Source organism: Heterocephalus glaber, unplaced genomic scaffold, assembly GCF_053883595.1.
Source record: "Heterocephalus glaber isolate CG9 unplaced genomic scaffold, H.glaber_assembly_v1.0 deba00001610, whole genome shotgun sequence".
NCBI classification, from domain to species: Eukaryota; Metazoa; Chordata; class Mammalia; order Rodentia; family Bathyergidae; genus Heterocephalus; species Heterocephalus glaber.
This window is the reverse complement of record NW_028258381.1, coordinates 22,375,124-22,387,243: the sequence shown is the minus strand read 5'-3', so window position 1 is coordinate 22,387,243 and position 12,120 is coordinate 22,375,124. Positions and strand designations below refer to the sequence as shown.

Here is a 12,120-nt window from a genome sequence, read left to right as displayed (position 1 = left end):
AAGCAAAAAGACATTTTCAGAGGAGTAATGTTGACTGATTTTTGAAACTAGAAGAACACAGAATGCATGTTTGTGATGGCAGCACAGAGGAGTCCTTACCTCCTGGTTGTGGTTGGATGTGGGCTGCACTGACAGATCCACCTCTAAGGACTACCATAAAGTGAAAAGTGATGGCCACTTCTGAGATCAGATGACTTGAAGCTGTGAGTTGCCCCATGGAGAGGTTCACAGAGCAGGAAACTGAGGAAGACTTCTAGACAACAGCTAGGGAAGAACTGAGGTTTTCAGCCCAAAAGGTCACAAGGAATTGAACCCTGCCAGTGACCATGTGAATTAGTGTGGAAGCAGATTCTTCAGCTGAGCCTTCAGATAAAACCCAGCCAACACCTTGACTGTCTTCTGCTTGACTATGTATTCAGCTACGTACTTATAAGCACATGCATGTGAGAAAACTATTAAAGTTTGGGGCATAATCACTAGGAAGGAACAGATGGTACAATCCCAAGATTACATGGGGCCAGGGGCAGTTTGTATTTCAGGCCAGAGTGAACAAAATGCATACTATATTCAGGCATGGTGGCACATGCCTATTATCCTAGGATTCTGGGAGGCTGAGACAGGAGGATCACAAATTCAAGCCCTGGGCAATTTAGTGAGACCCTGTTTCAAAATAAAAATACACACACACACAAAGGCAAAAAGCTGGAAGTATCTCAGTGTGAAAAACTTGGGTTTAATTCCCAGAATCAAGAAAATAACAACAAAAGAAAGTGAAAACCCCCTATATACAGCGTGTCAACTAGAGTACTCAGAACAGCATTGTCTCAGCAGTGAAAAAAACATTAGCTCTGGACTAGGGTAGAAAATACAGTGACTGACGTGAAAAGTGTACTGGATGGAGTTAACAGTGGATGAGACCCTACAGAAGAAGAAATGGGCAGCTTTGAAGACATAGCAATAGGTAGCATCCAAAATGAAACACAGAAAGGAAGACTATGGGAAAAAAAATGAACTGAGCTTTGGTGGTGAGTTTGAGACAGCTTCCAGTAGCCTAAGCTATGTGTAATTTACCTCCAAAGAGGAGGAAATTGAAGAAACAGTGAACATAGTTAAAGATGCAATGGCTGAAATGTTTCCAAATTTGGTATAACCTGTAAAGGAATAGAATCAAGCAGAACCCAAGCACAGAAATACCTATATAAGGAAAATTATATGAAATTGCTTAAAACCAGTGAGACAGAAAAAATCCTAAGAGCAGATAGACCATATTAAATATGAGCGAACAAGATCAGGATGGTAGTAGACTTCACATTGGAAATAATGAAATTGAGAAGACTATGAAGCCCTGAAAACAACAACAGCAGCAACAACAACAACAACAGCAAACCAACAAAAAACAAAAAACCTGTGGGCCTGTAATCTAAGACTAGTGAAAATATCTTTCAAAAAAGTAAAAAAAAATTTTTGGTGTGCAAGAGCTGAATGAATTCATCAGTGACCATCTTGTACTACAAAAAAATGTAAAAGGAAGTCCTTTGGGCAGAAAGAAAATAGTACCAGTTGGAAATCAGAGTCCTTACAAAAAGAATGATGATCTCCACAAGTAATAATTATGTGGATAAGAATAAAATACTTTGCCGGGGATTTAGCTCAGTGATTCCACCGCCTGTCCTGCAACTGCAAGGACCCAAATTCGATCCCTGGTACCAAAAAAAAAAAAAAAAAAAGAGTAAAATACTTTCTCCCTTGTTTTAAAATCCCTTCAAACCGAGCGTGATGTCGCATGCCTGTAATCCCAGCAACTGGGGGACTGAGGCAGGAGAATTGCTGTGAGTTCAAGGCCAGCCTGGGCTACATAGTGAGTTCAAGGCCAGGGTGAACTACACAGCAAGACCCCATCTAAAAAAAAAATCCCTTCAAAAGGATAAGTGACTGCTTAAAGAAAAAATAATAACAACGTATTTTGGGGTTATAGTATATATAGAAGTAATTTAGGCCCACAAAGGCAAGAAAAAGGGAATTAGAAGCATACACTTCCAAAGTTCTTATAATATTTTCAAGAAGTATTTTATATTACTTGAAGGCAGACTGTAATGTTAAAAGATACATTCTATAAACTCAAATGCAATTGCTGAAAAATAAACTCCAAAAATATATAATGAATAAAATAGCAAGAAAGATAAAATGGAACTGTAACAAATAATTTCAAAGGCAGAAGAAGATTAAAAAAAATAAGAGGTTCTGGCACCTGCCTTGCAAGCGCAAGGTCCTGAGTTCAATCCCCGGTACAAAAAGAAAAAAAAAAAAACAACACAAGAGGTGAGATCAATAGGAAACAAATGGCAAGATGATAGATTTCAACTAATAATCACAATAAATATAAATAGTCTAAATACCACAATTAAAAGGAAGAGGCCATAACCTGCCTAAAAGAATATTCTTTAAATATAAAGATAAACTGGGCATGGTGGCATACACCTTTAATTCCAGCACTTGGGAGGCTGAGGCAGGAGGATTGCCACAGTTTGAGATGAGCCTGGGCTACATAGGAAGTTTGAGGCCAGCCTGAACTACAAAGCAAGACCCTATCTCAAAAAAAAGAAAAAAAAATATATTCTCAATAGAATATGTAATATCTTTGTCATGCTGAGCCATAAAACAAGAACCATTATAAAAGTTATGTTCTCTGATAATGAAATTATATTAGAACCAATAATATCTTTATCTGAAAAAACCCAAATGTTTAGAAATGAATAACACACTTATAAGTAATTTATGGGTCAAAAAGAAATCAAAATGAAATTACAAAGTATTTTGAACTGAATGGAAATACAAACACATGTGTTAGACAGATTTTTGTCACTATGATGAAATACCTGAGGGAGGAAAAAAAAGAAGTTGAACTTGGTAGTGCATGGCTGTGACTCCAGTACTTTGGGAGGCTGAGGTAGGGAGATCAAAAGTTCAAGCCCAGCTGGGGCACTTTAGTGACTTAGTAATACCCTGACTCAAAGTAAAAAGGCTGGAGATGTAGCTCAGTGCAGAGCCCTGGGTTCAATCCTTAGTATCAAAAAAAAAAAAATTTATTTTGGCTCATGGTTTCAGAGGTTTCAGTCCATGGTCTACCAGCTCCAAGGTGGAAACATCATAGTGGGAGGGCGTAGCAGAGGGAAGCTGCTCACCTTGTGTCAGCCAGGAAGCAGAAAGTGAGAAAAGAGCTGAGGACCAGTTACAGTCCTCAAAGTCATACCACATGAACCACTCCTTCAACTGGGCCCCACCCCTGTTTCCATCACCTCCCATTAATACTATCAAATTATGACCTTGTCAATGATTAATCCACTTGATGGAGTTAGGAGCCTCTTGCCTGAATCACTTCCTTAATACCCATCAGCAGCCAAGCATTTTTTGGGGGTATAATATCTAAACCATAATACCACATGTCAGAATTTTTTTTTTTTTTTTTTGGTACCAGGGATCGAACTTGGGTCCTTGCATTTGCGCAGCAGGCAGCAAAACCACTGAGCTAAATCCCCAGCCAACACGTCAGAATTTTGACATGCACCTCAACCGCTGCATAGAGGGAAATTTATAACCTAAATGTCTGTAGCATAAAAGGAGACTCTCAAGTTAAAGACCTTTGCTTCCATCTTTAAAAATTATAAAAAGTAAGCAAGAGAAAGGAAATAACAAAGATAAGAGTAGAAATAAAAAGTGAACAGCACAATTGAGAAAATCAATGAAAACCAAAAGCTGTTTCTTAAAAAGATCAATAAAACTGATATGCCATTGTCAAACTGATCAGAAAAGACGGAAGACCAAAAAAATACCAATATTTGGTAAAAAGGAAAGGTCATCATCTTCATCATAGATTCTGTTGCTATGAAAAGGCATTCTCTGGGCACTTACTCTAGAGAGATGAAAACATATTTACTTCAAAACCTGTGTGTGCATGTTCCTCGCAGCTGGCCTGTGGTGTAGTTTGACACACTGGTACACATATACCTTGGAATTCTCAGCAATGAGAAGAACAAACTATTGTTATACACAATCTGAATCTCCAGGGAATTAATGCTGAGCAAAATAGAAAATACCAAATCTAAAATGTCACGTGATATATTTTCATTTAAATAAGATTTTTGATATGACAAAGTTTAAGAGTGGAGGCTGGCCGGGCATTGTAGCGCACATCTGTAACCCTAGCACTCAGGAGGCTGCGGCAGGAGGATCGCTGCAAATTCGAGGCCAGCCTGCGCTGCATAGTGAGTTCAAGGCCACCCTGAACTACATAGCAAGACCCTGTCTCAAAAAACCCAACAAAACAAACCAATAAAAAACCCCAAATGCACTTTCTACCTGCTGATGGTATATAGAAACTCAACTGGATTTTATGTATTTATCACGAACCCTTCAGTCTTCTCTCAAATGTCCCCTCCATTGTGAAGCTCTCTCCTCCTCAGTATTAGCTCAACACCTAGTCAATTGGACTGGGGTGTTTATGTGTCTGCTCCTCCATAAAAATGGGAGATCCGGGCCAGGGATTTAGCTCAGTGGTTCCGTTGCTTGCCTTGCAAGCACAAGGACCGGAGTTCGATCCCTGGTACCAAAAAAAAAAAAAAAAAAATGGGAGATCCGGGCCAGGGATTTAGTTCAGTGGTTTCACACCTGCTGCACAAGCACAAGGACCCAAGTTCAATCCCCGGTACCAAAAAAAAAACAAAAACAAAAACAAAAATGGGAGATCCTTGAATCTGGGAGGGTACAGCCCAAGGTCTGTGCACTAAGTGAATATTTGAGGGGTGGCTGGCTGGGGAGGGAGGCAGGGAGGGAAGGATGCAGAATTGTGCTTATACTCATCTCAGTGAGTGCTCCTCAGGAACCACATGCCACAGTGCTCTGCATACTCCTGAATGTCAACAGCAGCCTGGGGCCTTCATGTGTACCATTCATCAGGTGCTTATAGCATGCCAGGCATTGTGCCAGGCTCCTCACTGGCAGCCATATACCTTGTGGCCCTCTTCTCTCTCCCTTGTCTAGGAAGCTCAGCTACTCTGATTTCTCTTTTGTTTCTCAGATCTGTTAACCACGTTCCTTCTTGGGGCCTTTGCACTTGCCTCCTGCATTACCTGGAAAACATCCTCAGATACCTGCTGGGCTCATTCCCTCACCTCTGTCGCGCTGCTCCAGTGTCACCTTGGGAAAGCCTTCTCTAACCCCTGAACCTACAACAGCCAGTGCACCATCTCCATCCCTCGTTTTGCTCTCAACACTTGGCATACCAGGCTTGCCCTCCAGGGTCATTAGCTATGCTTTCCCATCCTCATTCAATGATTTTATACCATGTTCTAAGGAAGTACCATGTTTTGGGTTAATAATAATCATGTCACATTTACTGGGTGCCTCTTATGTGCCATCCAGGTTGAAAATGCCTTCCACAGACGAACCCACTCAATCCATATCACACTACTCTCTGGGAGAAGCTCAGTGGCTTGCCCATACCTCCTAGATATCTGCCCCTGGTCCTTCCCCTGTGGTCCTGCAGTGTAGATGGGGGGATGCCACAAGAGGGCTGTTGGTAAGTCTGCCCAGTTACCTGTGTTCTTCTGCTTAGTTTCGTGGATGACCCTGACAGGCTTCTGCACATCCAGATAGAAGATTCCTCAGAATCCAAGATTTTGCCCTTTTTACGCTACCTCTGTCACTTCATTGGTAAGGAGCACTCCCTAATCCGATGGTGACTTGCATGTGCCTAGGAGGCAGAAGGCCATGGTGTCTCCTCCTCATGCCTATCCCTGGCTGTGACTCCCAGTGCTCAGGGCAGGGAGGGCAGGGCCTACCCATGCCTGGCCCAATATGGATAAGCCCTGACCATTGTGAGCAGCCATGACGCTTCCCTTGTTGGTAGTGCGGTCCAATGAGAACATGATTGTGGGCCAAGTGCCCTGTATTCTGGCCCTGGCTAGACTGCCACACCCTTTGGATTGTGGGTGTGCCTGTCACGGAGGGCTGTGCTGTCCTGGGCTCCGGGGGCCTGGAGTGCATCTCAGTCCATCCCTGCGTCCAGCCCTAGTCAGCCCTGTGAATGGGGGAGAAAGATTCCCAAGGCCTTTCCAGCCCTGACATCCACAGTGCCCCTCTCTGCCCTCCACTGCACACAAGTGATACCCACCAGCTGCTTGACTCAGCGAGAGTGGATCTTCAGTCCCCCCAGTCTTGGGATTGTCTGGGGGAGAGCAAGATCCCTGGGGGAGCAAGGCTGAGTCAGGCCAGAGGCCCCACCCCATGCTTCCAGCCTGGCACCAACATGGCCCCCAGCCTGAGCAGCTGAATGACCAACCGGAAACGGCACTGTAGTCCTCTGTCCCTTATTTGCCCAGATCACCACTGTCACTTGACTAAGACCTGAGTCTCAGATTTCTGTGTGCCCTGCCCTGAGATGGCAGAGCCTTGTGGCATGCAGAGGCCTCTCCCTACCTCACCTCTCTGGGTAGCTCTAGGCTGATCCTTCACTGATTGTGCCTCAGTTTCCTCATCTGTGCCATGAGGGAGTTGGCCTTAATCATCTCCAACTCCTCTTCCAGCTTTGACAGTCTGACTTTTTTGCACTTGGTATGTTTATCCTCAGTTCTTGGGGGTTCCCAGGCCAGCCTGGGAAGGACTCACAGCCTCAGGGGTTACAGGATTAGAGCTGGTATTTCTATGCCAGGCATTGGCCTAAGTACAGAATAGAATGAAACCCTGTGGGAGAGGAAGGTAGTATGTTATTAACATGCTCTCCAGATGAGGAAACTGGCTTAGAGGAACTGGCCCGCATCTGGCCTGCACTGCCTCTGCTGGCACCTGGTGTCCTTGAGTGGTGGTCCTGTCATCCTTACGCCGGCTGGTGGCACAGCCTCCTGGGTGAGAAGCCTGGATGCTAGGAAAAGGTCTTGGCCTGATAAAGCCTGGTGCCAGGCAGGATTCTCTTGAGCTGCCAGCCAGGTCTGAGGACCCTCTGTGCTGGCCAGACAGTGTCCCAGAGAAGCCATGTGACTCACCCAGGACCTGGTGCACTTGTTATGAACTCACTCTTGGACCACAGGTCCATTGAGGCCAGCGTTCTGACAGCCACCCAGTACCACAGGGAAGAGGACTGTGTACAACTCCAACCCTTCCTCCCTTCTTTCCTTTTGCAGAAATTCACCTCCACCTGGGCTCTGTTGTTCTGGTCTTTTCCACGCAGGGTATCAGTCGCAGCTGTGCAGCTGTGGTGGCCTTCCTCATGCACAAGAATCAGGAGACCCTGAAGGTACGTGTTTCCCCTACCAGGCTTGGGCCACAGCCAACCCCACGAGGTAGAGTCAGAGCTGGACCTGGGAGGGACAGGATCCCAACCATGCCTGGGGCCCTAGTTGGACGTGGGAGGAGGAAGAATGAGGGAGAGGAATCCAAACCTAGGGTGCCTGGCACCCAAGGGCAAGGTCCCAGTGCTACAGCCTGGAAGGCTGAGGCTGGATACACAGGGCTGGCTGGGACAGGCTATGGCCAGCAGCATGTCGGTATGGCTCCCCCACTGCCCCTGTGTCCACTAGGTTTGCCTGGAGTTTTCCAAGAGAAAACTACTTGGAGTCACAGGAACTGCAGTGCTGGCAAGGGCTCAGAAGGTGTCCACAGAAATAATCTTCCTTCATCTTGAGAGCAGAGCCCAGACAGGGAGGAGAAGAAGGGAGCCATCCTGCAACCCCAAGGAGAACCTGTTGCTCCTGCCTCCCAGGCAGTGCTTTCTCAGGGGGCAGTTCTTGGTCTTAGAGCAGGGGTCCCCCTCTCCCCAGGCCACAGACTGGCAGTGATCCATGGTCTGTTGGGAGAGGTCACACAGTGGAAGGTGAGCATTGGGTAAAGGAGTGAAGCTTCATCTGTGTTTCCTGCCACCCCCATTGCCTGAGTTCCGCCTCCTGTCAGATCAGCAGTGGCTTTAGATTCTCATAGGAGTGCAAACCCTACTATGAACTGTGCAGGTGCAGGATCTAGGGCACAGACTCCTTTGACTCATCCCCAAACCATTATCCAGCCCCAACCTCTGTCTGTAGAAAAATTGTCTTCCATGAGATCAGTCCCTGGTGCCAAAAAGGCTGGGGACCACTGTCTTAGAAGACTTGGGTGAGATCCTAAAAGCTGCTACATTTGCCTAGGGCTGGGTTTAAGAGGAGAGAAGAGGAGGGACAGAGAATTACCCTAGTCAGAACTTACTGACCAATGGTTTGGGGACCCCGTGTGATCTCTGGGAGCAATTCCACTTCTGAGTCTGCACCCCAGAGAAGTGGAAGCAAGCACTCTTAGATAGACGATTGCACACCTGTGTTCGTGACAGCAATATTCACCATAGCCAAGAGGTGGAAACAACCCAGTATCCGTGGATATAGAAAATGCACTATAGCCACACTGTGAAATATTATTCACCCTCAAAAAGTAAGGCCATTTGTGCCAGGGATTTAGCTCAGTGATGCCGCCTCTTGCCTCACAAGCGTAAGGTCCTGAGTTTGATCCCGGTACCAAAAAAAAAAAAGTAAGGCCATTCTTCATGGTACACATGCATGTAATCCCAGCACTGTGGGCAGGAAGATCACAAGCTTGAGCCCAACCTGGGCAACTTGGTGACTTAGTGAGACCCTGTCTCAAATTAAAAAAGGACTGGGGTTGGAGCACACACACACGCAAAAGATGAGGAAAACTTCGGACACATGCTACAACCTGGATGAACCTTGAGGACAGGGTGCCCTTGGAAGCAAACCAGTCATGACAGGACAAATACTGTACGATTCCACAAACTTGAGAGACCTGGAGCACCATATCAGAGGCAGAGGGCTGCATGGTGCTGGCCAGGGCTCAGGAGGGTGGGATGTGCTTCAGGAAAGGTCAGGATGAAGAGTTGTGTTTAATGGGGACAAAGTTTCATGTTAGCAAGATTAAGAAGTTCTGGTGATGATGGTGGTGATGGTCATGCTGTGATGTAAATATACTTAATGCTGCTGAATTGAACATACCTAAAAATGGCTAAACTGGTAAATTTGATGTGTATATTTTACCCCAACTTTAAAAGCGCCTAGGGAGTGGGGTCAGAGGATGAAGCCTGGATCCCTGTTCTCTCTCCCCTCCAAAGGGAGTTTTGGGCACCCCTATGGTGGCATCACTGCCTGCTTGAGGAGCATTATGTCCTGGGAAGGGCGGTGATGTCTCTGGTAAAACGTGGGGGGTGGTACAGAGATGACTTGGCCTCCCCGCCTAGGAATCTGTCTTGGAGGGGCCCCTTGGCTGCTGGAAGGAGGAGAAGAGGGGAGCTGGCTGGGGAGTTCCAGGACTTGAGCTCCCCTGGAGCTTGAAAGGGCCACTCTGGTGACCTTCCCCAAGCCCTACCCTGTGTGGCGCCAGGTTTCCGTGAGAAGGTTGTGTGGAGCCCTCCAGCCTCGGCATGCGTGTGTTATCCAGCCATGACAAACAGATCACGGTCCTCTCTCTGGCCACATGGAAAGCAGGAGGCATGGGCTGTTTGCTGCGGCTGGCGGGGCAAGAGCCGAGTGAGAAGAGCTCTTGTCCCACTCAGCTCCAGCAGCGGGGCCCTCAGGGTGATGTGGTTCATGCAGGCTCAGCTGCCCGACCCTCATGGGGCCTGCAGGGAGGTCTTCCTGCCTGGGATTGGTTGGCCAGGCCATGGTCAGTGAATGGATGCTCACAGGGGCACCTTAAGTCTAGATGACCCTGCTTTCAGGAAAAGCCCTGACCCCCTCTCCCTGGAGCAGCAGTCCTGGTCTTATCTATAGGAAGTCCTGTTGCCAGGTACTCCATCCAGATAACTCTTAGCTTAAAAAGCTGCACAGCCCACGGAGCTGTGGCCAGGAAGGACTGCCCCTGAGCCCTGCATGGCTCTTAGCTTCTCCTGCTATCAGTTTGCACCCAGGATCACTGCCACAAGTTGGCCCAGGCTTGTCCCTGGGAGAAGTTCCTGTCTGCCATTGTCTCTGTGGAGGGGGGAGGTGCTGGGAGCAGGCTCCCTGTGTGCAGGGGGGGTGCACAGCTCAGCTATGATGATCAAAGCCCTTGGGACTTGCAAAGAAGGGACTAGGCTGCTCATGGGCCCAAGGTACCAACTGCTGGGCCCCAGCTTGGCTTCTCAGAAGCTAAGGCCAAGGTGTGGGGGCCAGGGAGTGACTGGCAAGAACCAGTGTCCAGAATCTCTGGCATCAGAGCTACCCAGGACTTGGGTTTTCAGAGCTTTGGTGCAAGGTTGTGTGGGATCCCAGAGCCAGCGTGGTGCTAAGAAGAATTTGAACTTAGTGCCTTTAGGTTGCTGGGAGTAGCCTTGTCCCTTGAAGATCTCTGGGGTGTGGGCTGGGGATTTAGCTCTGTGGTTCTGCCACCTGTCTCACAAGCACAAGGTACCAAGTTTGATCCCCAGTACCAAAAAAAAAAAAAGATCTCTGGGGTGGGGTGAGACACACTAGGAGGGTTATGATAGCTCACACTGGCAGGGAACTTTTAATTCTTCATGTGTAATAAAAACTCATTCGCAGGGGCCTGGCACTTAGGGTACTGCTAGTATTCCTGTTTTGCAGCCGCATAGAGAGGCTGGGTGACTTGCCAGAGATTGTACAGCTCTAACTGTGAGAGGTCAAATCCAATGCCAGTTGGCTCAGCTCCGGAATCCAGGCCCAGCGAGACATGTGTGTGGTGACATGGTTTGTGGCCCTCTGGTACTACTTAAAAAAAAAAAAAAAAACTGTGGTAAAATACACATACAGTTTACCATTTTAACTACTTTACAGTGTGTACTTTAGTCCTGCTCAGTATATTCACACTATGCAATCAATCTCCTAAACCTTCACATCTTGCAAAACTGAAACTCTACACTCAGGAACAACTCCCCAGTCCCTGGAAACCACCATTCTATTTTCTGTCTCTATGAATTTGTCTACTCCAGGTACTTTACCTAATTTCCTTCCTTTTGAAAATATATTTCACTATATGTAAAATCCATCAGTAAGCCCATCTGGGCCAGGTGTTTTCTGTTTTTGAGGGTTATGATTATTAATTAATTTGTGGTATGGGGATTGAACACAGGGCCTTCACACTGAGCTACATCCCCAGCCCTTTTTTATTTAGAGACAAAATCTTGCTAATTTGCTGAGGCTGGCCTCAAACTCTTGATCCTCCTGCCTCAGCCTCCCAGAGTGCTGAGACTATAGGCATATATCCACATGCCTGGCTGAGGATTAATAATTATTTCATTTCTTGAGTGTGTTTTGGAAGATGGTTGTTTTCAATAAATTGATCATATTTGTGAGCATAGAGTTGTTCATTGTATTCTTTTATTATCCTTTTAATATCCATAGAAACTGCAGTGATATCTTACTTTCTGATATTAACAATTTGTAACTTTTTTTCCCCTTAGCCTGGATGAAGTCTCATCAATTCTCTTGATCTTTTCAAAGAAACAGCTTTGTGTTTTGTGGATTTCCTTTATTGACTTCCTGTCTTTAATTTCATTCTTTTACATGTGGATATCTAGTTTTCCCACCACCATTTATTAAAGAGACTTTCTCCTATTGAATGGTTTTGTGCTAGATGCAGTGGCACTCACCTGTAATCCCAGCTATTTGGGAAGCTGAGGCAGGAGGGTTGAAGGTTCAAGGGCAGACTGAGCAACTTAATGAGACCTTATCTCAAAATAAGAAGGGCTATGGATGTTGCTCAGCAGTAGAGTAATTGCTAAGCATGCATGAGGCCCTGGGTTCAATCCTCAATGCAGCAAAAACCAAAGAAACACAAATAACAAGAACAGAATCACAGGATCATATATGTGGGGTTTATCTCTGCACTGTCTCTTTTATGCCATTGGTCTATTTGATTCATGTCAGCACTCCATTGTTTCTATTACTGTAGCTTTGTCATAAAGTCTTAAATCAAGAAGTGTAAGACTTCCAACTTCATTCTTTTTACACATTTTTTTTTTATTTGGGGCATTTTAGGATAGCTTTTTCTTTTTTAAAGTTTTTTTGTTTTTTTGGTAATGGAGATTGAACGCAGGACCTTGTGCTTTTGAGGCAGGTGCTGGAACCACTGAGGTAAATCCCTGGCCCTCCTCCT

The 12,120-nt window shown here is 46.0% G+C and overlaps 1 protein-coding gene across 9 annotated transcripts in view; it reads left to right on the top strand.

Annotated features, from left to right (window-relative positions):
* Positions 1-12,120, top strand: part of Styxl1 (serine/threonine/tyrosine interacting like 1) — a 39,955-nt gene that overhangs the window by 25,454 nt on the left and 2,381 nt on the right. For 2 of the 9 annotated variants that reach the window (XM_004840091.4, XM_087196288.1), the window contains exons 5-7: positions 5,612-5,709; positions 7,176-7,288; positions 7,572-8,013. In XM_004840091.4, coding sequence (XP_004840148.2) covers positions 5,612-5,709; positions 7,176-7,288; positions 7,572-7,829 — 469 coding nt within the window. In that variant the 3' untranslated portion in view covers positions 7,830-8,013. Of the gene's footprint in view, positions 1-5,611; positions 5,710-7,175; positions 7,289-7,571; positions 9,044-12,120 lie in introns of those variants that run through there. The other 7 variants (XM_087196289.1, XM_004840090.4, XM_013070513.3 and 4 more) reach the window with 6 other exon arrangements.